We start from the raw sequence: 26,706 nt of genomic DNA, 5'->3' as shown, positions 1-26,706 counted from the left end.
ATGTCCAAAGCTAAATTTCTGGTTCCTGCCCCTCCTAGCCCATCTTCAGAAATAGTGCCTCCATTCTTGTAGTTGCTTAGAATCAACTCTAGTGTTTTCCTTAACACTCCCGTTTCTTACATCCTCCAACAAATCCACTGGCAAATTTTCTAAGTTTTGTATCGTATGACATACTCAAAATCCATCCATATGTCACTATTTTCACGTCTTGTTACCACCCTACAATAAGCCACCAGCATACCTGATCACTGAAGTAGTCTGCTAACTGGTCTATATCCTGTTCTTTTCCCCCCACAGTCTGTTCTCAATGCAGCAGCCAGAGTGATCCTCTTCTGAAAATTTCCAACAGCTCCTATCTCAGAGTCCTTAAAATAATCTTTGCAACTGTACATGATTCAACCTTTCCACTCCCTTTGCCTCTCTGGCCTCATTTCTTCTCTCTCTCTCCCTCTACTCCAGCCTTCATGGTCTTAAGTACACTCTTGCCTCAGGGCATTTGCACTTTCTCTTTCCCCCAGGTATCCTTCAGGTCTCTTTTCAACTGTAAGTCTTCCCTAATATTCTGTTTATATAAAAAGGAAAACACATCCATCCTAGTTTTATCATTTGACAATATATTTACTTATTGGTTTATTATCTGCCTTCCCCATAGAATACAAGCTCCACAAGGGCAGACTTTATTATGTTCCCTTCCAAGTTCTCTACATCGTGTAGCTCCTTTTCAAAAACATGTAATTCTTGTCTTGTTTTTAAAATATTTTGTTTATGTTTGAACTTGCCACTAATTATTTTTCTGTGCTTTCTTATTTTTCTTCCCTTTGCTGTCTACTATCCTTGTCTATGGTTACAGTGACAGGTTTTGGTTTTTTTTTTTTTTCTCTAGTGATACAGAGATTTAACTCCTACCAGCTGTGATGGTTACCAATAACTTTTGAACATATCCGTTAAAACTTTACCAACATTTAGGTAATATCTACAACACACTTGCCATTTCCATCTACTATCTACCATCTCTGGGGTGTGTGTGTGTGTGTGTGTGTGTGTGTGTGTGTGTGTAGGGGAAGGTAGGCCAAGGCATTTATTTGTTTATTTTAGTTTTGGCCGCGCGGTGGCATGTGGGATCTTACTTCCCTGACCAGGGATGGAACCTGTGCCCGCTGCAGTGGAAGCGCAGAGTCCTAACCACTGCAGGAAATTCCCAGCCAAGGCATTTTTTAATGTAATTCTTGATTAAGAAACCAAAACGGTTGACTAGGTTGTCTCCCATTCTTTGGGAGATTAGTTAAAATTACTGATTCGTCAAACTTTTTCTGCATTCCTACCATGTGTCAGGCTATGTAGTGGACTCAGGGATAGCAGAGATTGCCACCTTTCCTGCCTTAATGCAGTGGGAAAGATAGATACACAAGCAAATGCAATTCAGGGGCATAAGGGCTTAGTAGTTTGATGAACAAAGTGCCATGGGGAACAGAGTGAGCTGGAAAGTCACTAGTCATCCCACCACTTTTTAAAAATGCTGGAACAGACATAGCCACAGAACTTTCAAAGGTTCCTCCACAGCTTCTCTTAGATCCTGTCGGCAGGGAACCCCACCAGAAAACCTGAACGGCAGGGCAGGTGGAGGTGGGACCCTCTTTTTCACGTTATCTCGCCTCTCCCCCAACACCCACCCGCCCGAAACGTCCCTTTTATTTTGGCGGCGCCTACAACTCCCAGAACGCAACGCGGAGGATGGAGGCGGAACCAGCTGGCGGAGCTGAGATCAGTGATTGGTGATGAGCGCTGGGCCAATTGGAGGAGTTGTTGTTAGGTGGTCCAGGAGAACCGGTCGGGGAGGCAGGAAGGCGGCAAGATGGTGTTGGAAAGCACTATGGTCTGGTGAGGAGCTACCTCGGGCCCCCGTGGGGAGCGGGACTGGGTCGGCGGCACGTGTAGCTCGGAGGCCGGGCGGACCTCGGGTGGGTGAGCGCGCCTGATGGGCGAGATGAGGCCTTGGGCCGGGAGGGAAGGAGCCCCATCGACTCCCTGAGTCATCCCGGGGCCCCGGAGGTAGTTCCCGGAGGACAGGCCCGGGGTACTCCCCTTAACCCTCAATCCGCGGACAGTCATTGATCGGCCCTGCTGCCTTTCTCTATTCCAGCTTCGTCTTCTCTAGCCCAGCTCAGGCCTGTCTTTAGCCAGAGTCCTTCTCGGACTCATCGTGATAGTCTTCTGCCCTTCTCTCTTCTTCTCAGAATGATGGATGTTAGAAAGAGAGATGATAAATCCCTTCCCCGCCCCATTCAGTCTCTAACTCCATTGCCTTTCCCTGTATCATCTTCAGAGGTACTCTTTATAGCTTGCTTTCTAAGTGTCAGACATTTAATTTACTTTATCTGCCTTAAACCTCGCAGTACTTCAAGGTGAACATCCCTCCCTTTTGCAGATGAGGATACCAAGTCTCGGCAATTTTAAATGACTTATACAAAGTCACACAGCTAATTAAGTGGTGAAGCCAAGGTTTAAACCCAGGATTATCTGACGCAGAGGCTCTTATCCAGTGAGCTAGCTCTCTTCATCAGTCTCAGACATGGCTGAGTAGCTATTGGGAGTCAGATTTGCAAGTCTGATTTGCAAAAGTCAAACTTTTGCAAGGTTTCAAGAGTTTCTTCTAAGTGTGAGCATAGAATAAAAACAGAATAGTACACAAACACACACAAATCTCCAATTGCATGGAACAGACACCTAGGAGTTTTCTTTTTGCCGGGAGGATAGCGTTGCCAGATAACATGTTGGATGCCCAGTTAAATTTGAATTTCACATAAACAATAGTTTTTAATATCAAAAAGTGGCTATAAGTGTGTCACAAATATTGTGTGGGGCATACTTATACTAAAAAGTTATTGTTCATCTGAAATTCAAATTTAACTGGGAGTCCTATATTTTCGTTTGCTAAATATGGCAGCCTGTGGGAGAGAGCATATTAAGAGTAGAAAGAGGACAGGATTTGGAATCCAAAAACCTGTGTTTTTAGTACTTACCAGCTGCATGTTCTTGAGAATGTAGTAGATCTCTCACTTTATCTATAAAATGGGACTATAATAGCACAAGTAGGCAAAATGTAGGTCGTGGTGGTCTGTAAACTGTACAGCACTGTACATCTGTTAGTTGCCATGGTACTTGAGTCCTCAAGAAAGAATTTAAGAAGGGCCTTGAAGGGACTTAGACAAATGTTAAGGAGAGGCCATTACGAGTAGCGAGAAGGGCATAAAGAAAGCTGCTGAAGTGTAAATTATCAAGGCATGTTTAGGAAGTAGGAAATAGACTAGTATGACTTTATTATTAGGTTGTTGGTTTAAGGTAGTTCCTTTTTTTAGAGAAAGGTAGATACAACCAGGTAGAAGACCACAAATGTCAGGCTGAGGAGGTTGAGTTCCGTCCTGTACCCTTCAGTACAGGACTACTGAAAAAGTTCTGAGGTTGGTCGAGGCAGAGCTGTATACAAAATGGAATTTAAGAATATTGATCTGGCTTGACGTATAGGAGGAAAGATTAGGTCCAGAGAGACGTATTGGTGGCGTATTGTACTAGCCCGGCCTTAGAATAACGGTGAGAGCCACTCCTTTTCTCATGCTTTGCTGTGCATCAGAATTCACTGGAGGAGCTTATTAAAAAATTGTGTATATTTGACTCTACTCTCAATCTTCTGAATCAGACACCCAGCCAGGGAAGTTTAGGCATCTGTATTCTTTTTTTTAAATGAAGGCTTTATGGAATAGCTGAATAATATCATAAGCCCTTTTTGATATGTTTTTTTTTTTTTTTTTTGCGGTACGTGGGCCTCTCACTGTTCTGGCCTCTCCCGTTGCGGAGCACAGGCTCCGGACGCGCAGGCTCAGCGGCCATGGCTCATGGGCCCAGCCGCTCCATGGCATGTGGGAACTTCCCAGACCGGGGCACGAACCCATGTCCCCTGCATCAGCAGGCGGACTCTGAACCACTGCGCCACCAGGGAAGCCCTGATATGAATTTTTGTTGGGAAAAATAACACACCATTGCACAAAAGTAGTCACAGGAAATACATATATTATTCCATTCATATAAAGTTCAACATTGGGAAAATTAAACAGTACACTTTTTGGAGATGCATACATAGTTGTGAAGGCATCTGTGTTTTTAACAGTGCCAGCACCACCATCACCCTCCAAGTGGTTCTGATGCACGCATGACAGTGTGAGAACTACCGCCATGTTCTGCACTGTGAGTTCTCCCTCCCTCTCAGGCCCCGCTTCCTCTGACACCTTCCTTCCACCCTCATCCATCCGCTGGTCTTGCCCACAGTCTTTATTTTATTTTATTTATTTATTTTTGTTTGTGTTGGGTCTTCGTTTCTGTGCAAGGGCTTTCTCCAGTTGCGGCGAGCGGGCCTCTCACTGTCCCGGCCTCTCCCGTTGCGGAGCACAGGTTCCAGACGCGCAGGCTCAGTAGTTGTGGCTCACGGGCTTAGTTGCTCCGCGGCATGTGGAATCTTCCCAGACCAGGGCTCGAACCCATGTCCCCTGCATTGGCAGGCAGATTCTTAACCACTGCACCACCAGGGAAGCCCCCCACAGTCTTTATCTGGATGATCCTCATCTGGATGATCCTCAAAGCTTCCATTGTTTTTATATTTGGACTCACCTGCTGTATTTGAAGCTAGAAAGGCAGTTACTTCCCTGCTGGGAAAGTAATTGGAAACGGTGTATCAGGGAAAAAAGAATGTAATGCATGGTCAGTAGAGTCTGCCCTTGACCTCCTTTATATAGATTGAATTTCCACTATAAGGACTAATCTGTGTTTCATGCTTACTGTTAGGCACTGTGCTAAGTGCTTTCCATGCATTTAATCCTCATAGCAACCCTGTGAGTGTAGGTATAATAAAACCCATTTTACGGATGAGGTAACTGGATCTTAGAGAAATTAAGTAGCTTCCTCAGGATCACAGAACTAGTAAGTAGCAGAGTGGAGATTTGAGCCTGTGCCTGAACACTGCCCTTCCCTTCCTTTCTACTTGTCTTCCAGTAGCTTCTTAATTACCTCTCTTCGTCACTTTTATTTTATTTTATTTTATTATTATTATTTTTTTTTGCGGTACGCAGGCCTCTCACTGTTGTGGCCTCTCCCACTGCGGAGCACAGGCTCCGGACGCGCAGGCTCAGTGGCCATGGCTCACGGGCCCAGCCGCTCTGCAGCACGAACCCGTGTCCCCTGCATTGGCAGGCGGACTCTCAACCAGTGCGCCACCAGGGAAGCCCTCTTCGTCACTTTTGATTTGTATTTATTCCCAGGCGAAGGATAGTAAAGAAAAAAAATTGCTCCCAAGCCCATATTTTGCTTGCCAATAGAAATGAGGTGTCACATTGAGGACACTGCTTCCTTTTGGAGTTCTAAGGGACCTCAATTCATCAAGAATTGATTCTCTGCTGGGATATATAACTGCTTCACTTACCTGCCTTCTTTTGGTCTCCAGGAAGCTGGCCCTTGTATTTCATGTTATTTGGATTCTTCGCGATTGTGAAAAATTGCAGGGAGAGTGTAGGCGAGAACCCCAAATCTATGAAATCTCATTTTTTTTTTTTTTTTTTTTTTTTGCGGTACGCGGACCTCTTACTGTTGTGGCCTCTCCCGTTGCGGAGCACAGGCTCCGGACATGCAGGCTCAGCGGCCATGGCTCACGGGCCCAGCCGCTCTGCAGCATGTGGGATCTTCCCGGACCGGGGCACGAACCCGTGTCCCCTGCGTCGGCAGGTGGACTCTCAACCACTGCGCCACCAGGGAAGCCCTGAAACTTCATTTTTGCAGTTCAGTCCAGCTGCCAAAGCTGTTAAACATTTAACCAGATAATTACATTGTGCCTTCCTGCACTCAGTGCTGCCAAGTGTGTATTATTTTACAAGTATTTTACAAATATTTTTAAGTTGCCCTCTTCATTGCCTACCTTTGGAATACTCCTATTTTAGTAGCAGACAACATGTTCCTCCATAACCATGATTAATAACACTTAATGCACCTTATAAGAAGGTGGTTGTGGTACATTAGTAGCTCGCAGCCTTGGGTACTTACATTATCACTTGTGGAGACTTAAAAAGTTTTTCCTCCTTTGGTTATTTTGAGGCAGTAAGTCTAGAAGAAGGCTTGGTCATCTGCATAAAGAGAAAAGAAAAAGAAAAAAGGTTGCAGGTGATTCTCTGTTCCGCAAAGACTGAGAGCCGCTGCCATACACGACAGTGCCCCTCACAGGAGAGTTGTTGAAGGAGGTGGGGGTCCCTGGAACTGGAGAGGATGTCTCAGATCCTGCAGTGTGTCTTCTCTCTCCTCCTTCACCCTAATCTGACAGCGTGGACAACAGCGAGTATATGCGGAACGGGGACTTCCTACCCACCCGGCTACAGGCCCAGCAGGATGCAGTCAACATAGTCTGTCACTCCAAGACCCGTAGCAACCCTGAGAACAACGTGGGCCTCATCACACTGGCCAAGTACGTGGGGCAGAGCAGGAGGGGTTTGGGGGAGGCGGGGGTGTTTTCTGTATGTGACCCACTGTGGTGCCCAGGTAGCTACCCTTTTGCAGATTCCATGAGGCTTCCATGAGAACTTCCTAGACTGCCTTCTTCACTGTTCAGTATAAATATAAACAGCAACTTGTTTTTAATATTAACCTGAATTTAATACAGTTATGAAGCTAAATCTCCCGGGGTAAAATTTCACAGTGTATTTTTTCTTTTTTCTGGATGCACTGCGCGGCATGTGGGATCTTAGTTCCCTGACCAGGGATTAAGCCCCTGCCCCTTCTAGTGGAAGTGCGGAGTCTTAACCACTGGACCACCAAGGAAGTTCCCACAGTGTATCTTAAAGGCAGTAAGAAGCGGTTTTGGGTCAGAGCCCCAGGGCGTATATCACACAGCCTATTACCCCAAAAGTGATTTGTTTTAGGAACTGATAATCCTCAAATGAGTGACCACCCATCCCGATATACATGTTATTAGCTAGAAAATGGGTCTAGAAATGGAGAGGGTAGGAGAGATAAGAAGGCGCATCCAGATATTGTAGAGGATTCCCAGGGCTCCGAGAGCAAGATGACATGAGAGAGGTTGGGGGAAATATTGGGAGGAAGAGGGCAAGTTTCTCACAAAATCAACCACTTCTTATTTTCTGTGTTTCATGTCTAAACACTAGATGTTTTTCCCTAGTTTTATTGAGATGTAATTGACATGAAGTTTAAGGTGTACAAGATAATGATTTGATAAATGTGTATATTGCAAAATGATCACCACAGTAAGTTTAATTAATACCCATGTCTCACATAGTTAACAAATTTTTTTCCTTGTGATGAGAACTTATAAGATCCACTCTCTAAACACTAGATATTTGATTAAGAAAAATAGAGATTACAGTTATTATCAAGATCCCTAAAGAAAAGATTAGTCAAACACAGTTTGGAGGCACTTGTCCTGACCTGAAATCACAGAAGGTGCTTTCCCCACATCCCAGTGACTGTGAAGTGCTGACCACACTCACCCCTGACACCGGCCGCATCCTGTCTAAGCTCCACACTGTCCAACCCAAAGGCAAGATCACCTTCTGCACTGGCATCCGCGTGGCCCATGTGAGTCCTGTTGGATCCCTTTGGTGGTTCCTCCTTGCTCTGGGCTTCTGCCTCCACCCTTGTTCATTTTTCCCCTGGACTCTTGAGCTAGAACCAGCGCAAGGGAGAAGAGGTGACCTAGAGAAAGGAGTAGAAAGGATATGATGGGATGAATCCCAGGATCGGTGAAGATCATGAAGGGAAACATCCCTAGAATTGAGAATTAACCCCTCTTCCTTATCCACGGAGAGGCACAGCAAGAAGGGAAGGGTGTAGGAGGGGGTTTAGACCTGGTGTGAGCATGATGGTAGGCTCGAGGTACACAGAAGCCATAGAAAAAGAGCAGAGTGACAGGAAAGAGCTGGGTGATTCCTCTGGCTGACTCCAGGAACTTCCTCTTCCTTTTCAAGCTGGCCCTGAAGCACCGACAGGGCAAGAATCACAAGATGCGAATCATTGCCTTTGTGGGAAGCCCCGTGGAGGACAATGAGAAGGATGTGAGTCCAAGTGATAACTGGGGAATTTGGGCACCACATGTTTGGGAATGGGGTCTATTGGCCCCTAGGAGAGCCAGAGAGGCATTGGGTTCATCACTTTGGGGAAAGGAGGATGTGCAGAATTCAGTGTTTCTGTTGGGGGACCTTGGAGAGGTCTACCAATTCCTGTATGCTTTTGTGAGGTGTGTCATCTCCCATCGTGGTATGGAATAGATTTCCTTATTTCTCTCCCCTTCTTCGCAGCTGGTGAAACTGGCTAAACGCCTCAAGAAGGAGAAAGTAAATGTTGACATTATCAATTTTGGGGAAGAGGTGAGTAAGGACCATTCGGGAGGCATTGACTGCTGTGGTTGTAAACAGAGAACAGTCCTTACCCAGAGGAGTGTCTGCATGTGGGAGAGTAGCTACAGACAGGAGCTGACATGGCAGAGAATGGGGGGCAGGGCGAGAAGGAGAGCCTCCTATGTTCTTCCCTCCCCAGGAGGTGAACACAGAAAAGCTGACCGCCTTTGTAAACACGCTGAATGGCAAAGATGGAACCGGTTCTCATCTGGTGACAGTGCCTCCTGGGCCCAGCTTGGCTGATGCCCTCATCAGTTCTCCAATTCTGGCTGGGGAAGGCGGTGCCATGCTGGGTCTTGGTGCCAGTGACTTTGAATTTGGAGTGGATCCCAGTGCTGATCCTGAGCTGGCCTTGGTGAGCAAACGTTGACCTCAGGGAACCTTCCTTGTCCTCCTCTACTGGTCCACACGGCACATAGCTTCTCTAGGGCTAGACAGTCCTAATACCCTTGCTCGTTTTCCCAGAGCCCCTCTTGGTCCCTCTTCCCCACAGTTCTGTCTGATCTCTAGGGATACCAATGTCAGACTCTCTCTTGTTCACTTCTCCCCGTTAAACCCCAGGTTTCTCCCAAGTCCGTCCTTTTTTGCTATATCACCTGTTATCTCTCCAGCCCCTTCCCCATGTGTATAAACCAGAAGCTCCCCCTTTACGGTTTGTTCCCACCCCTCAGCTGCGTTCCCCAGCTGCCTTCCCTGGTGCCCAGGGCTGGAGAATGTCTGACTTCCCTTGCCCTTGGCCAGGCCCTTCGTGTTTCTATGGAAGAGCAGCGGCAGCGGCAGGAGGAGGAGGCGCGGCGGGCAGCTGCCGCCTCTGCCGCTGAGGCCGGAATTGCTACGACTGGGACTGAAGGTGAAAGAGGTGGAATCTGAAGTCCCGGGACTGCGGGGTGCTCAGTGGAGGCCTGGTGTAGATGGGGGTGGGGGGTCTGGCAGTGTGGGAACGCGTGGGCTTGGGGGTGGGTCTTTGTGGAATATGGCATGGTTCCACCCCGCCGCTCTCTCCCTTTTCCCAGACTCGGACGATGCCCTGCTGAAGATGACCATCAGCCAGCAGGAGTTTGGCCGCACGGGGCTCCCCGACCTAAGTAGTATGACCGAGGAAGAGCAGATTGCATATGCCATGCAGATGTCCCTCCAGGGCGCAGGTGAGCCAGAACCTGGGTGGTTGTGCTGAGGCGGAGACATTGGGTGAGGACATGAAACTGAACGGACTGACCTCTTTTCCTCAGAATTTGGCCAGGCAGAATCAGCTGACATTGATGCCAGTTCAGCCATGGACACATCTGAGCCCGCCAAGGTAAGGGCCAGCAATAACTCCCTGCCCCATCAGGCTTAAAATCCCCTTGTGTTCAGATCCTCAGCCCACTAGGCCTGGGACTGTTCCTCTCTTGGGGTTTCATAGATGAGCTCTTGCAGGAGCAGAAGGAAAGAAACACATGGATGTACATTCCTTGTATGTCAACCTTGCTAAGGCAAGAATGCTAGTGGCCAGAGTTGGAGAGGTGCCCTGGTATTTTGTAATTTTCCTTCCTTGCTGGTGGGAGCAGTCTGAACAATTCTCAGTGCTATCATCTTCCCAGGAGGGTGAAGAAAGGGTCCAGGAAAAAAGGGGGAGAGTGGGTGTCTGACAGCAGGAAACCTAAAGGTGATGGCATCTGTTTTTATCCTTTGAGCTCAGAAAGCAGAGTTCTCAGGCTTCTCCTCTAATCGGTCAGTAATAAATGTTTGGGGGAATTCTCTGGTGGTCCAATGGTTAGGACTTGGCACTTTCACTGCCGGGGGCCTGGGTTTGATCCCTGGTTGGGGAACTAAGGTCTCGCAAGCCGCGCCAGCGGGGCCGAAAAACTAAACGAAAATAAATGTTTGAGTTCATACTGTGTATAGGCGCTGGGTATCTTCCCAAATCCTCCTTCCTGTCCTTGGCCAGAGGTGCCCTCCATCCCCAGTCAGGTGCGCTCCCATCCTCCTGCACTTGCTTGCTCCCCGGCCAGCCTACCCCCGCTGCCCCGAGCTGACACAGCCCTTTTTCAGGAGGAGGATGATTATGATGTGATGCAGGACCCCGAGTTCCTTCAGAGTGTCCTGGAGAACCTTCCAGGTGTGGATCCCAACAATGAGGCCATTCGAAATGCCATGGGCTCCCTGGCTTCCCAGGCCACCAAGGATGGCAAGAAGGACAAGAAGGAGGAGGACAAGAAGTGAGACTGGAGGGAAAAGGGAGCTGAGCCTGTGCAGGGGGCCGAGTAGGGTAGGGTGGGATATAGAGTTAGATGCGTTGTCTGTGACCACTGCAACCTAAATAAAGCTTGGCAACTTTTTTTCTTTTTTGCTTCAAACAGCAGTAGCTTTGAGTGTGACCATTCCCCTTCCACCCATCTCCACCCCTGACAATCCTTCCTTAGGAAAAACTTTGCTGAGAGCCACCTGTGCTAGGCACTGGGGCCACAGAGGGGAACAGAAAACAGTACTGGCCTCTGGCCTTTTTTGCTGTATCACCTGTTATCTCTCCAGCTCCTTCCCCATGTGTATAAACCGGAAGGGCCAGCCTGTAAATGAGCAGTACCTGCGTCTAATAAGTGTCCAAAGAGAGGCCTGAACAGGCACTGTGGAAATGCTGAGGAGAGAGCGCCAAACCCTTGCAGCCTCTGGGAAGGCCCCTGGAGGCAATGTTTGAGCCCTCATCAGCCAGCGAGCAAGAGATAGGGATGCTTCCAGTCCGCAGGAACAGCGTGTGCTGATGGCGCAGAGGCACTTTGTCACTCAAAGACCGGTTGGGCGAGTGACAGGAGATGGAGGTGGAAAAGTCGGCAACAGTCAGAACACCAAAGGTCAGGGATCTTTGAGGCCTGACTTTCTCAAGGTGGGGTCTGTGAAGGAGAAACATGATGTGTCTCCTTGGAGCACCAAATTTAGAGGAAGGTTTTTTGTGGGGCATGGACTAGAATGCACAATTCACATAATCTCCCCCTTTGTTTATTATATTTGAAGAGGTAAATAATATTTTACACATAAAATACTTAACCTATATATAAATTGTTACATGTAAGAAAACTGACATATCTGAAACCACTCAATGTAAGAGCTGGAATATTCCTAACATCTTGTCACATACCTATGCCTTTTTTTTTTTTAAACATCTTTATTGGAGTATAATAGTTTTACAATAGTGTGTTAGTTTCTGCTTTATAACAGAGTGAATCAGTTATACATATACATGTGTCCCCATATCTCTTCCCTCACCTATGCCTTCTTGAACCCACCTCTTTACAGCCTCCTCAGACATAACTGTTATCTTGAATTTCACATTATTTTTTCCCCTTCACAATTTTCTCATATACATAAAGATTTCTGACGAGAATGTTTAGTTTTGTATGTATTTGAGCTTTATAAAAAATAGTTTTAGGGAATTCTCTGGTGGTCCAGTGGTTAGGACTCGGCGCTTCCACAGCTGGGGCCCCGGGTTCAATCCCTCATCGGGGAACTGAGATCCCACAAGCTGAGTGGCATGGCCAAAAAAAATTAAAAAATAGTTTTATACTGTGAGACTTCCGGGACTCACTTTTTTTTTTTTTTTCTTTCTTGCGGTACGCGGGCCTCTCACTGTTGTGGCCTCTCCCATCGCGGAGCACAGGCTCCGGACGCGCAGGCTCAGCGGCCATGGCTCACGGGCCCAGCCGCTACGCAGCATGTGGGATCTTCCCGGACCGGGGCACAAACCCGTGTCCCCTGCATCGGCAGGCGGACTCTCAACCACTGCGCCACTAGGGAAGCCCCCAGAACTCACTTTTTAAACAAATGTTTTGTTTCTGAGGTTCATCAGAGTTGCTGCACATAGCTGCTGCTTGTTCATATTTCATGGTTGTATATATATCATGTGAATATTCTACAATCTCCATTTTCCTGTGGATGGATCTGGCATTGCTTCCAGTTATTTTTCTATTACCAACAGGATCACAATGGAATTTTTCGTACACCTCTCTGGATGCACCTGTACAGGAGTTTCTTTAGGATACTTTACAGGATAATGCTGAATTGTTTTTCAAAGTGGTTGTATGAATTTGCACTCCTTCCTGCAGTATAAGAGTTCCTATTGACCACATCCTTTTCAGCCCTAGGGATCATTAAAAGTTCTTAATTTCGTCCAAACTGGTGAGGATAAAATGATAACTCATGGTCTCCTTTTTTTTTTTTTTTTTATATTTGGCTGTGTTGGGTCTTCGTTGCTGCACGTGGGCTTTCTCTAGTTGCGGCGAGTGGGGGCTACTCTTCGTTGCGGTGCACGGGCTTCTCATTGCAGTGGCTTCTCTTGTTGCGGAGCACGGGCTCTAGGCGCGCAGGCTCAGTAGTTGTGGCTCATGGGCTTAGTTGCTCCACGGCATGTGAGATCTTCTTGGACCAGGGCTCGAACCTGTGTCCTGTGCATTGGCAGGCGGATTCTTACCACTGCGCCACCAGGGAAGCCCTCTTTTCACTTTTTTTTTTTTTTTTTGCAGTACGCGGGCCGCTCACTGCTGTGGCCCCTCCCGTTGCGGAGCACAGGCTCCGGACGTGCAGGCTCAGCGGCCATGGCTCACGGGCCCAGCTGCTCTGCGGCATGTGGGATCTTCCTGGACCGGGGCACGAACCCGTGTCCCCTGCATCGGCAGGTGGACTCTCAACCACTGCGCCACCAGGGAAGCCCGCTCTTTTCACTTTTTTTAAAGGTATCCTTTAGTAACCAAAATTCTTAAATTTAATGTCAAATTTCTCAATCTTTCAAGGTTAGTGTTTCTGCATCCAGCACACTCTTTTCTAGGTCAGAAAAATAATTCTGTTTTCTTTTGAAAGTTCTATGGTTTTGCCTTTCATATAGAAATTCTATATTCCATCTAGAATTGATTTCTGTGTACACTGAGAAAGGGATCCAATTTCAATTTTTTAACATGGAAAACCATTTGTTATGGCATTGTTTATTGAAAAAAACCCTCCTTTCACTGTACTACTTTTCTTTTTTTTTTTTGGCTGCTTGTTTTGGGTCTTTGTTGCTGCACGCGGGCTTTCTCTAGTTGCAGTGAGCGGGGGCTACTCTTCGTTGTGGTGGGCGGGCTTCTCATTGCGGTGGCTTCTCTTGTTGCGGAACCTGGGCTCTAGGCACACGGGCTCAGTAGTTGTGGCTCGCGGTCTCTAGAGCGCAGGCTCAGTAGTTGTGGTGCACGGTCTTAGTTGCTCCGCAGCATGTGGGATCTTCCCAGACCAGGACTCGAACCCGTGTCCCCTGCATTGGCAGGTGGATTCTCAACCACTGCGCCACCAGGGAAGCCCTCACTATACTACTACTTCTGCCTGGGCCAAGAGTCCATGAATTTCATTTCCAGTATCCTGAAGTCAGACCTTAAAGCCTGCATGTAAACAAGCTTCCACCAAATGAAGCTAGAAAACCTACTTTGTGCTTACCTTATATTCATATTGGATGAGTTCTATTTCTGAATAATGAAGTTGTAAATGCTTGTGTCTAAATTTTAGAGGGAGACTGGTTTTGTTTTGAATCAAATATTACTTGAAAGAAATGTCTCATCATCTAGGGCTTGGGAATCTTTTATAGGTGTTGGTTATAAAGATATTGGTCACTTTGGCTTTCCTGGGCTTGCGTGTAGTTCCCCAGCAAAATCATGTTCTGGCGAAGTCTACCCATCAAGTCACGATGGGACCTGTGTCCCAGTCTCTGGTTCTCTGCATACCAACTGGGTGACTTCAGTGTTCATGAGGATGACTCAGCCAACACCTTGGCCTCTTCCAATTCAGAGATGATCATCACAGTTCATAATCTTTTGTACTCAACGGCACCACCTTAAGAAATGCTCCCTGCTGGAGTCAAATACTCACTTGGCCCATGGACCTCTCTCTTTTCAGATCTCCCACATTAATACTCCATGTATGCTTTTCAACAGTACTGTGAAAAAATGTGTGTACTCTGGGCAATTCCACTTCAGGAACTTACTCTAAATAATCGGTGATGTGCCAAAGACATGTACAAGGGTGATGAAAAAATGAAAACAACGTAATATCCAACAATTACGTTACATTATTATGGAATAATACACTATCAATAAATTTATTTTGGAAGAACATTTAATGGCATTGCATATATGATTATAATATTAGCAAATGCTTGTATAACACAATGTGCCAGGGATTATTCTAAGTGCTTTACATGTTTTAAGTCATTTAGCTTTCACAACAACCCTATGAGGTAGCTGTAGCATTATTAGTTCTGTTTTATAAATAAGGAAACTGAAAGCCAGAGAAGGTAGGTAACTTACTCTACAGTGATGGTTCTGACAATGTGGTCTGTGAACCCCTAAGGGTCCCCAAGACCCTTTCAGGGGGTTTGTGAGGTCAAAACTATTTTCATAATAATACTGTGCCATGATGTTATTCGCCTCTTCCACTGCGTTGACACTGGCACTGATGCCAAAGCCGTGGGGGTAAAAGTGTTGGTGCCTTAGCACAAATCCAAGGCGATGGCACGACACTGTGCTGGCCGCCATTGTGTCCGTCACCCCCATACACTCCTGGCTTGAAAAAAACCAAAAACTGTCCGTGATGAAGCGTTAAAACAAATTAATTGTATTAAATCTCAACCCTTGAGTTTACATACTTAATATGTTTGAGGTAAAGTGGGAAATACCCATAGAGCACTTGGCCGCATCCTGGAGTACAGTGATTGACCTGGGGAAGGGCGCTTGTGCGGCTCTTTGAGTCGTGAGATGAACTAGCCACTTTTTCACAGAATAACATCTTTACTTGAACAAGCTATGGTTACTCAGACTTGGATGTTTGGCAAACACTGTCTCAAAAATAAATGAAGTGAGCCTCACTTCAGGAAAAGCAGCTACAGTTTTTGTTGTCTGTGATGAAATTTGAGTTCTCAAGTGAAATTTTGAATTTTGGAAAACTTACGTGTGCCACAGTGAACTTGACATTTTCAAAATCTTTTAGATGGATATTAATAAATTTCTATTATGTATCAAAATTGTATATTGTAGTGTGCCAACATTAGGAAGATCTGCATTATGCAGTGAACCAATATTCTCCAAATAATCCATTTCAAATGCAAAAAAAAAAAGCAACGGATTCAAATGTAACAGGTTGCAAAAAGTTCACTGATACGGTTTTGGATTCCACATTGTGACTAATCTTTTAGAAGCTACTGTGTATCAAGGTTTGGTGTAGTATCAAAAATATCCACAGCTGTTGGAAAAGGGTTTTGAAATATTCCTCCCTTTTTTAACAACATATCTGTGAGGCTGGATTTACAGCAACATTTTGCAACAGACTGAATGCAGACACAAATATGAGAATCCAGCTATATTCTGTTAAAGAGACTTGCAAAAATGTAAAACAGTGCATCCTTCTCATTACATTTTTGTTTTGGAAAATATAGTTAATTTTTCATGAAAACTGAATTATGTTAACATGTAATAGGTTTATGGTTGCTATTTCTTAATGGATTAATATTTTAAATTTTCTGTTTTAGTTTCTAATATAGTAAATATCAATATATATAATTTACGTAAACAAAAGCTCTTGGGAATCTTCAGGTTTTAAGAGGATAAAGTCATCCTAAGACCAACAAGTCTGAGAACGGTTCTACAGCCTGGGAGTGATGGAGCGGAGGACAGCACCCAGGAAGTTTGGCTGTAGAATCCATGCTCTTGCGACTGAATTAGACACAAACCTCTCCTCTTGGGGCCCTAGCTGAACCCAAGTCCCCCTGGCTATTCAAGGTCTTCTTTCCTGCTCAAGTTCAAGTGGCCAATGATGAAACTGAGTTTGGTGCAAGCAAGACAGGCTTTTATGCAATGGCCAGAGAACAGAGAAGGGGAGTTCTAAAAGCACCTTCTCCCTAAAGGGAGGGGTGTAAGGGAATTTTAAGGGTTAGGAGGCAGACAATCATCGGGGCTCTAGGAAAGGGGCAGGGATTTTCAGGGGCAGCCGTGGCATGTGCAGTCTTCCACATTCCTTTGCACATGGCATAAACTGTTCTGGTAAAGTGCAAATGCCCCCTTTGTGTGGAGATCTTAGCAGGGTAGTGAAGCAAAGGTAACACTCGGACTGCTTCAGGTTTCATCTATGCAGGCGGGTTGCTGAGGTCAATTCAGAGCTGGTTTGGGGGCAGTTGAACACTGTGTATCTTGCAAAGTACAGCTGCAAAGCATCTCTGCCAAATAGCAGGTACATTCGAAGCAAACACAGATAAATCAGGGCAAGTGTCCTTCAGTTCTCAGGGGTTGGTATGGAAACACAGAGATGAATCAAGGCAAGGAAAGCGGCGACCTTTAGCGTACTTTGTCCACCATCTTGGACCTAATCTGTTCAGTATGGTTTTTTTCTCTGGCCTTTGTAACCTGTTGATAAAAGAACAGTAGACTGTCAGTTTCAGCCTCTGAGGCCTGGGCTGCATAGCATGGGTGACACTTAAATGTTTAATTATACCTATTGTTTCCAAGATTAATGCGAGGCCTGCCAAGACAGAGGTGAAAATGTCTTAGTATTTATTACTGGAGGATAGAAACCCAGATTTGTGGGGAGGTGTTGCTTTTATGAATGTTTGAAAATGTTTCAGAATGTTACTTTTGTAGTACAGGAAAACGTAAAAATACTTCTTTGAACTCAATTTCTTTTACTGATAGCTTCTTCCTTGCTTAGTTTCCATCTCTAGTGAGCAAAGACCTCATAACCTATCATTTAAAGTACTATCTTGCCAATAACTTCATCTCCCAAGCTCCGTTTTACCCCACACTTGCCCGGCTAAACCCCAAGCATGGATTGGTTCTCAACCATCTACCTTTTCAGCTTTTTCTTCTAGACTTGTCACGTTCAGAGAGGTTAAGTCATTTGAGCAAGGATGCTTAGCTAATTAGGGGTCAGAACCAAGATCAAAACCCAGTCTATCTCACTGGAATGTGAGCCACCACAAAACAGCTATTTCCCATTATCAGCAGCCCTCTCCCCATTTCCCTGCAGCCACGACTTCATCACACCTTCCTTTTCTCCCCTGTCACTCTCAGCGGAAGATGTCACCATGACAGAGGGAGGCAAGGCCCTCAGGAAGTCTGAACCCCTTCCCTCCCACCTCCTCCAGCCCCTCCTGGCAGCAGTTATGTCCTCTCTCCTGTCTCTTCTGTCTTCAGAATCTGCTCTGCCAGTGCTTTCCACTTGGCATGTACACATCAAGTCCACGCTATCAATAACCTTACCTGAGACTTTATACTTTGCTGGTTGATGTTTTATTTTACAATGTATATTTCCTTCATAATAACAAAAATATTATAGGTTATGGAAAGGGAAAATGCTCACGATGTATGAAATGAAACAAGCATCCTTCAGAGTTGCCAGTTTTTATTCAAATACATGTGGGTGAATTAAAGGACCGTCACATAAGGATGATGTCACCTCTGTCAACTGGGTTTATAGAAGAATTGTCTATTCACTCTTCTGAGCTTTCTTTTTAAAGGTCTATTTATTATTTTTTTATTTTATTTATTTTTGGCTGCATCGGGTCTTAGTTGCAGCACACGGGATCTTTCGTTGCGGCACGCGGGCTTCTCTCTAGTTGTGGTGTGTGGGTTTTCTCTTCTCTAGTTGTGGTGCGCAGGCTCCAGAGCACGTGGGCTCTGCAGTTTGCGACACGTGGGCTCTAGTTGAGGTGCACGAGCTCAGTAGTTGTGACGCAGGGGCTTAGTTGCCCGCGGCATGTGGGATCTTAGTTCCCTGACAAAGGATTGAATCTGCGTCCCCTGCATTGTAAGGTGGATTCTTTACCACTGGACCACCAGAGAAGTCCTTTCTGTGCTTTCTGAGTTGCATGAAAAGAATATGTAACTACTTTGTAATCAGAAAAGCTCACATGTTGTCTTTCAAAAATAAAATCACCAGGACTTCCCTGGTGACACAATGGTTAGGAAACTGCCTGCCCATGCAGGGGACACGGGTTTGATCCCTGGTCTGGGAGGATCCCACAGGGCATGGAGCAACTAAGCTGGTGTTCCACAACTGCTGAGCCTGCGCTCTAGAGCTTGTGAGACACAATTACTGAGCCCTCATGCCACAACTACTGAAGCCTGCACGCCTAGAGCCTGTGTTCCGCAACAAGAGAAGCCACCGCAATGAGAAGCCCACACACAGCAATGAAGAGTAGCCCACGCTAACTGCAACTAGAGAAAGCCCATGCACAGCAACAAAGACCCAATGCAGCCAAAAAAAAATAATAATTAATTTTAAAAATTCTTTAAAAAAGATGGAGCTGGGGCTTCCCTGGTGGCGCAGTGGTTGAGAGTCTGCCTGCTGATGCAGGGGACACGGGTTCATGCCCTGGTCCAGGAAGATCCCACATGCTGCGGAGCAGCTGGGCCCTTGAGCCATGGCCGCTGAGCCTGTGTGTCCAGAGCCTATGCTCCACCACGGGAGAGGCCACAACAGTGAGAGGCCAGTGTATCGCAAAAAAAGAAAAAAAAAAAAGAAAAAAGATGGAGCTGGAGGAATCGGGCTCCCTGACCTCAGACTATACTACAAAGCTACAGTAATCAAAACAGTATGGTACTGGCACAAAAACAGAAATATAGATCAATGGAACAGGATAGAAAGCCCAGAGATAAAGCCACACACCTATGGTAAGCTAATCTATGACAAAGGAGGCAAGAATATACAATGGAGAAAAGACAGTCTCTTCAATAAGTGGTTCTGGGAAAACTGGACAGCTACATGTAAAAGAATGAAATTAGAACACTTCCTAACACAGTACATAAAAATAAACTCAAAATGGATTAAAGACCTAAATGTAAAGCCAAACATTATAAAACTCTTAGAGGAAAACATAGGCAGAACACTCTGACAAGATCTTTTTTGACCCACCTCCTAGAGTAATGAAAATAAAAACAAAAATAAATAAATGGGATCTAATTAGACTTAAAACATTTTGTATAGCAAAGGAAACCATAAACAAAACAAAAAGACAACCCTCAGAATGGGAGAAAATATTTGCAAATGAAGCAACTGACAAAGGATTAATCTCCAAAATTTACAAACAGCTCATGCAGCTCAGTATCAAAAAAACAAATTACCCAATTACAAAATGGGCAGAAGATCTAAATAGACATTTCTCCAAAGAAGACATACAGATGGTCAAAAGCACTTGAAAAGATGCTCTTCATCACTAATTATTAGAGAAATGCAAATCAAAACAACAATGAAGTATCACATCACACTGGTCAGAATGGCCATCATCAAAAAATCTACAAATAATAAATGCCAGATAGGGTGTGGAGAAAAGGGAACCCTCCTACACTGTTGGTGGGAATGTAATTGGTACAGCCACTATGGAGAACAGTATGGAGGTTCCTTAAAAAACTATGAATAGAACTGCCATATGATCCAGCAATCCCACTCCTGGGCATATACTAGAGAAAACCATAATTCAAAAAGACACATGCACCCCAATGTTCATTGCAGCACTATTTATAATAACCAGGACATGGAAGCAACCTGAATGTCCATCAGTAGAGGAATGGATAAAGAAGATGTGGTACATATACAATGGAATATTACTCAGCCATAAAAAAGAACAAAATAATGCCATTTGCAGCAACATGGATGGTCCTAGAGATTGTCATACTGAGTGAAGTAAGACACAGAAAGACAAATATCATAAGATATCATTTATATGTGGAATCTAAAAAAAAGGGTACAACTGAACTTATTTACAGAACAGAAGTAGACTCACGGATGTAGAAAACAAACATGGTTACCAGGGGATGGGTGGGGAGGGATAAATTGGGAGACTGAGATTGACATATACACACTACTATATATAGAATAGATAACAAATAAGAACCTGCTGTATAGCACAGGGAACTCTACTCAATACTTTGTAATGGCCTATATGGGAAAAGAATCTTTAAAAAAAAAAAAAAAGAGTGGATATATGTATATGAATAACTGATTCACTTTGCTGTACCTCTGAAACTAACACAACGTTGTAAATCAACTATACTCCAATAAAAAATGTTAAAAAAGAGACAATCAAATCCCCCACTCCTTCTTTCAGCCACCACCCTCTCTCTCTCTTTTTTTTTTTCTTGCCATGCTGTGAGGCTTGTGGGATCTTAATTCCCTGACCAGGGATTGAACCCGGGCCCTCGGCAGTGAAAGCATGGAGTCCTAACCACTGGACTGCCAGCGAATTCCCCCAGTCTCTTTCTTTTTCACATCTCCGCTATTCCAAAGAGAAGTCTTCTCCACCTCCAAACCTTCTGCTCACCCCTCAGCCTGTTACAATCGCTCTTCCTCCACCTCCTGCATCCCTGAAGAAACCTCTTCCCAAGGTCACCAGTGACTTCCTCCTTATCGACTCTAACCCTTATCTTGCTTGCTCTCTCTGTAGCATTTGGCCCTGTTAAGCATTTTCTTCTTGAAACTTGTTTCTTCTCCTGGTTTCAGTGATGGCACTCTCTCCACTCTCCACCCCCATTTTTTGGCCCCTCTATTTCAACTTTCTTTTCAGGCTTCTCTTTCTCTGCTTTTTCCTTAAACATTAGTATTCCTTGGGAGTTCCATCCTGGGCTTTCTTACTTCTCACTCTATGCCCTCTCTCTCTCAACATCCCCAACATCTCATTCTCTGGATCTCCAACATCCGTCATATTTTTATGCTGCTGACGTCTGCATTTGTAGCTTCAGCCTATAGGTCGAAATGCATTCCAGAGTTTCAAATCCATAGAGCCATCCAGATACAGGAATTTTTAATTAAGTGTCCCACAACACCCAACCCATCTTCTTCCCCATGCCCTTGCCTGTTCTTGTTTTTCTCTAAGGGGGTGAATCATCTTTTGTTTTTCTCTTTTCTTGCATCCTACTGCCAAGCAATGTTGAAGTCCTGTCCTTTTAACCTCAAAATACCCCAAATTCATCCTCTCTTATCATCCCCCTACACACATTAGAGCCATGAAAATATAATCTATGAAAGAAAAGGAAGGAAGGAAGGAAGGAAGAAAAGAAAAGAAAAGAAAAGAAAAGAAAAAAGAAGGTTGGACAACAGGCTTCTAATTGGCAACAATAGATACAAAACCACATTGGAATTGTATGTAAAGTCTTGATGGAAAATAAACATCAGCCTGGAATTCTATTATATGCTCCCATTTTCTTTGGGTTTACTCTGCTGGGTTTTTTTTAACTTCTTAAATTGGCAATTAGCTCATTATTTTTTAGTCTTTATTGTTTCCTTGTTTGGTCAATTTTCATATAGTTTTATAAAATATATTTTTCCTCAGATTTTATTTTATATTACAATGTCATATTTTGACAATACTTGTGAGATATTCTTTTTTTAAAATAAATTTATTTATTTATTTATTTTTGGCTGCGTTGGGTCTTCATTACTGCGTGCAGGCTTTCTCTAGTTGCGGCGAGCAGGGGTTACTCTTCGTCGTGGTGCGTGGGCTTCTCATTGCGGTGGCTTCTCTTTGTTGCGGAGCACAGGCTCTAGGCGCATGGGCTTCAGTAGTTGCAGCACGTGTACTCAGTAGTTGTGGTGCGCGGGCTCTAGAGCACAGGCTCAGTAGTTGTGGCACATGGGCTTAGTTGCTCTGTGGCATGTGAGATCTTCCCAGACCAGGGCTCGAACCCGTGTCCCCTGCATTGGCAGGCGGATTCTTAACCACTGCGCCACCGGGGAAGTCCTGTGAGATATTCTTTTACTGACCTTCCTGAGAATGGAATGGAGTTAAAATATGAATAAAACACAAGGCCATTATCTGATGTCAGGATAGAGAAATCAGAGCTATATGACAAATGAGTTAAGACTATAATGATGAAACAACAGAATGAGGTATTGTTTGAAATATTGATAGAATCAACACTTTATGCACCTCAGAGTTATGAGGAAACTAACTTCCTATCCTGAGAGGACAAATTTGATGCAAAATAAATTATTATAATGTGAAAACACATTAGAGTAATCCAAGATGTGTTTTTCTAATAGATTCCATTAGGACACCTAACAATCATTGGGGGATGCAGTCATATGTCACTTCTGGTTCTCAGAGATATACTGGTTCAGTACATCTTGGGTGGGGTAACTAATCTGAATTTTTTTTTTGCGGTACGCGGGCCTCTCACTGTTGTGGCCTCTCCCGTTGCGGAGCACAGGCTCTGGACGCACAGGCTCAGCAGCCATGGCTCACGGGCCCAGCCGCTCGGCGGCATGTGGGATCTTTCCGGACCAGGGCACGAACCCGTGTCCCCTGCATCGGCAGGCGGACTCTCAACCACTGCGCCACCAGGGGAGCCCTAATCTGCATTTTTAATCACCATCACAAGTAAAACCGACTTAAGCTGTTTCAGAGATAACACTGTTTTCATATTGTGTGAGAGATGAATGACAATTTATACACTTCCTTTTGTTTTTGGCTGCAAGGCTTCCTGGATCTTATTTCCTGACCAGGAATTGAACCCGGGCCCTTGGCAGTGAAAGTGTGGAGTCGTAACCACTGGACCACCAGGGAATTCCCTATACAATTCTAATAGCTGCTTTTAATGTATGTAGAGAGAGATCTCCATGAAATTCTATAACTGATGTAGGAAATTTCAGCATTTTTTGCGCATTTTATTTAATTTTTTTTTGGCCATACTGCTACAGCATGTAGGATCTTAGTTCCCCAAACAGGATTCAAACACATGCCCCCTGCATTGGAAGGGCAGAGTCTTAACCACTGGACCGCTAGGGAAGCCCATCTGCAGTTTTTTGAGAAAAAAACCTTAAACCTATAGCTCATCAGAAACAAAATAAACCTCTCCAACCTACTGCTTTTAGGAAATGTTGCTTTGCAAATTTTGGTAATAAAATCAATAAAATCCTTAGTTCACTTAGTAAACTTTTTATGATAGAAGATTGGGATTTAGCTCTTTACTCCACATGCAACACTTATCCCCTCTTCCGATAGTAGACAATGATTTTTGGATAAATTGGTATTTACTGTTTGTATAATTATGACTATGCAAACTCTGTTCACTATTAAGCCACTATTAAATTTGACTCCTATGCACAGTTTTGTTTCTCCCAGAATTTATAATTGCCTTGGGCTCTTTTGTTTCTTTGTTTCATTTGCATTCCCTCTGTTAGAAGTGTAAACCTCTCAAATTGGTCAAACAAAGTAGGTAGCCTGATGACCACATGTGATGGCCTTCTGTTCCAATCTGGCTGGTTGCATGAGGCCTGCTGCAAAGTTGTCCTGGCTCTTCCCTACACCGTCATCCAGGGAATCCCTTTGTTTCTCTTCTGTGTGGATCCTCTGTCTCCTAGATACCATGTTCTGATTTTCCCTGGTTTCATGCTCTGTGTTAGTGGAATTCATCATCCACTAGCTTCCTGAGGAAGGGAGCCCAGAAAGCAAATTTCCTGTCTTTGCATGCCTGAAAACATCTTGGCGGAGTATACAATTTTATATTAAAAATAACGTTTGTTTAGAATTTTGAGGGCATTGCCCCGTTGTTTTCTAGTTTTTTGGAATATTATTAAATCCAATGCCATTCTGAATATGCAGCTGAGTATCTTTTGTATACAACCTGATTTTCTCTCTGGAAGACTTTAGAAGTTGCCCTTAATATTTACTCTAAAATTCCATGATGAAAAACCCTTGGGTGTTTGATTTTTTTAAATTTTTGTTTCTTTGTTTTTTTAAATTTAATGTGCTAGGCATTTAATGGGCCCTTTCAATCTGGAGTCTCATGTCCTTCAGTGCAGGAAATTGTTATTGAATTATTTCTTTAATAATTTTCCCACTGACTATTTCTTCTCTCTTTCTAAAACTCCTTTTACCCAGATATTCTGTCTCCTAGACTGAACCTCTTATTTTCTTACATTTATTTCATATTTTCTATTTCTTTGTATTTTTATTCTACTCTCCAGGATATTTCTTCAACTTTATCTTAGAATCTTTTTTATTAAATTACTAACTCCTACTTCCATTTTTTCCTTTATTTTTCCTTCATTTTTTTCACCCATGCCACGCAGCTTGTGGGAATCTTAGTTACCTGATCAGGAATCGAGCTCAGCCCACGGCAGTGAGAGTGCCACGTCTTAACCACTGGACTGCCAGGGAATTCCGTACACTTCCATATTTTTATTTTTAATTAATTAATTAATTAATTAATTTAGTTTTGGCTGGATGGACATATGGGATCCTAGTTCCCTGACCAGGTATCGAACCCATGCCACCTGCAGTGGAAGGGTGGAGTGTTAACCACTGGACTGCCAGGGAAGTTCCTCACTTCTTATTTTTAATTTCCAAGAAGTCTTTATTATTTTCTTTTTAAAAAAATTTTTATTGGAGTATAGTTGATTTACAGTGTTGTGTTAGTTTCAGGTGTACAGCAAAGTGAATCAGTTATACAAAAGATATGGAACAGGTACTTCCCTGGTGGTGCAGTGGTTAAGAATCCGCCCGCCAATGCAGGGGACACAGGTTTGATCCCTGGTTCCAGGAGATCCCATATGCCGTGGAGCAAGTAAGCCCGTGCACCACAACTACTGAGCCCATGTGCCACAACTACTGAAGTCCGTGTGCCTAGAGCCTGTACTCCGCAACAAGAGAAGCCACTGCAGTGAGAAGCCCACGCACCACAACGAAGAGTAGCCCCCGCTCGCCGCAACTAGAGAAAGCCCGCGCACAGCAACGAAGACCAAACGCAGCCAAAAAAATAAATAAAATAAAATAAAATAAAATGCCATCAGCTAGTGAGAAATGGCAACTACTCCATACCATCAGCCAACCCCAGGCCTTGGGTCCGCTTGCCTCACTTCCTCTTCCTTTAAAAAAAAAAAAATTTGGAACACTTCACGAATTTACGTGTCATCCTTGTGCAGGGGCCATGCTAATCTTCTCTGTACCGTTCCAACTTTAGTATATGTGCTGCCAAAGCGAGCACAAGTCTTTATTATTTTCTGAATGTTCCTTTTAAAAATAGCATCCTTTCTTTTATCATGGGTGCAATATTTTCTCTTGATTTCTGAAGATATTAATTGCAGTTTTTTGGACATTTTCTTCTGCTCCCTTCATTACCCTCCAGGTTCCTTTTCTTTTGGCTTCTGACTTTTATGTTTGAGGCTGCCTTCAACTCTCTGGCAAGCCTTGGCTGTCTGTTCCAACTTAAGCGTGAGGTCCAAGAGAGCTGACTGGAAGCCCTGTGGAGGTGCCAGAGATGGTCAGCTGGGGGTGACTCACTGTGTGGTGGGTGAGGGAGAGATCAGTCTTCTACCTCCTGTAAACTTTGTCTCCTGGGCCAATCATTATCCCCAAAAAGGAATTTTCAGTCCCCTTGCCCCTGCTTCCAGAGGACAAAGAACTTTTAATCTTTAAAGTCTTTACAAGTTCTAAGACTCCAATTATTTTATTCCTGTTTGGTTTTCCACTCCCTACCTCATGAGTAGAATGGAAAATATTCAAACTTAAGGATTTAAAACTTTACACATATGACTTTCCATTTTTCAGTATTACATCTCTCATCTTCTCCTTTATGTTTTTAAATTTCCTTACTCTCATTTTGATGTGGTTTCTGGATGAAGCAGAGATAAATGTGTGTGCTCAATCCACCATGTTTAACCAGAAGTTCCTACCTCCTTAAGTCTTAATTACCTTTTTTCTCTAACTCAAGACGTGGTTGTAAAAATTAAAGTTGGTTGTGCATGTGTAACGTGATGTTCAAAGAGATTTTTCTTGTTGTCTTAGAGTTTGAGCTGAGTCCTCAAGGAGAGAAGAGCATGTAGGTACTCCACATTGTAGAGAAAGACTTTACTGGACAGATAAAAGAGAACAACTCCTCTAACAATGATGGTCCCTTATCATCATCTTCAGCCTCTATAAATGAGAATATTGACAAGGGAATGGAGAGTTACGGAGATAGGGTTTTTGGTCTGTTCTGTAATGCATTATTGTTTCCCCTTCCTCATTCTTAGATAGGTGAGCAGAGGCTACAGACCAAGTAAGGAGAGTACCAAGAGATTGCAGGTGTTTGCAGGAAACTCAGTCCTTGGCTGAATGATTCTTGTGTAATGGAATTATTGTCCTAGTGCTGCTACAGAGCTCACGCAAAGCACTGTGAGAGAGTTTTGGGAAAACTGACATGAGTTTACTGGCATTTGGGAGTTGCATATGAACATAGAGATGAGTATATGCGGACAGTTTGGTGAATGGGGCATATTAGACATTGACTGGAGCCTGGCCCTGGGACAG

At 44.3% G+C, this 26,706-nt stretch overlaps 1 protein-coding gene and 1 non-coding gene across 4 annotated transcripts; one reads left to right on the top strand and one right to left on the bottom strand.

Annotated features, from left to right (window-relative positions):
* The first annotated feature begins 1,752 nt into the window (after positions 1-1,752).
* Positions 1,753-14,548, top strand: PSMD4 (proteasome 26S subunit ubiquitin receptor, non-ATPase 4). Of its 3 annotated transcripts, none has more exons than XM_033415595.2 (10): positions 1,753-1,878; positions 6,356-6,496; positions 7,509-7,623; positions 8,013-8,099; positions 8,343-8,411; positions 8,581-8,796; positions 9,183-9,300; positions 9,455-9,586; positions 9,671-9,738; positions 14,023-14,548. In XM_033415595.2, the coding sequence occupies exons 1-10, from the start codon at positions 1,853-1,855 to the stop codon at positions 14,167-14,169; spliced, it is 1,119 nt and encodes a 372-aa protein (XP_033271486.1). In that variant the 5' UTR covers positions 1,753-1,852; the 3' UTR covers positions 14,170-14,548. The 3 variants fall into 3 exon arrangements, with proteins under 3 accessions (XP_033271486.1, XP_004285243.1, XP_012394309.1); XM_004285195.4 differs by lacking the exon at positions 14,023-14,548 and adding an exon at positions 10,473-10,777 and having other exon boundaries at positions 9,183-9,291; XM_012538855.3 differs by lacking the exon at positions 14,023-14,548 and adding an exon at positions 10,473-10,777.
* Positions 14,549-25,295: 10,747 nt separating this feature from the next.
* LOC117198537 (U6 spliceosomal RNA) lies at positions 25,296-25,402 on the bottom strand. The gene has a single exon (XR_004479743.1). It is a non-coding gene; the product is annotated as a U6 spliceosomal RNA (small nuclear RNA).
* Positions 25,403-26,706: the final 1,304 nt, after the last annotated feature.

This window comes from Orcinus orca, chromosome 1 (assembly GCF_937001465.1).
Source record: "Orcinus orca chromosome 1, mOrcOrc1.1, whole genome shotgun sequence".
In the NCBI taxonomy this organism is placed as follows: Eukaryota; Metazoa; Chordata; class Mammalia; order Artiodactyla; family Delphinidae; genus Orcinus; species Orcinus orca.
This window is presented reverse-complemented; position numbering and strand designations above follow the sequence as displayed.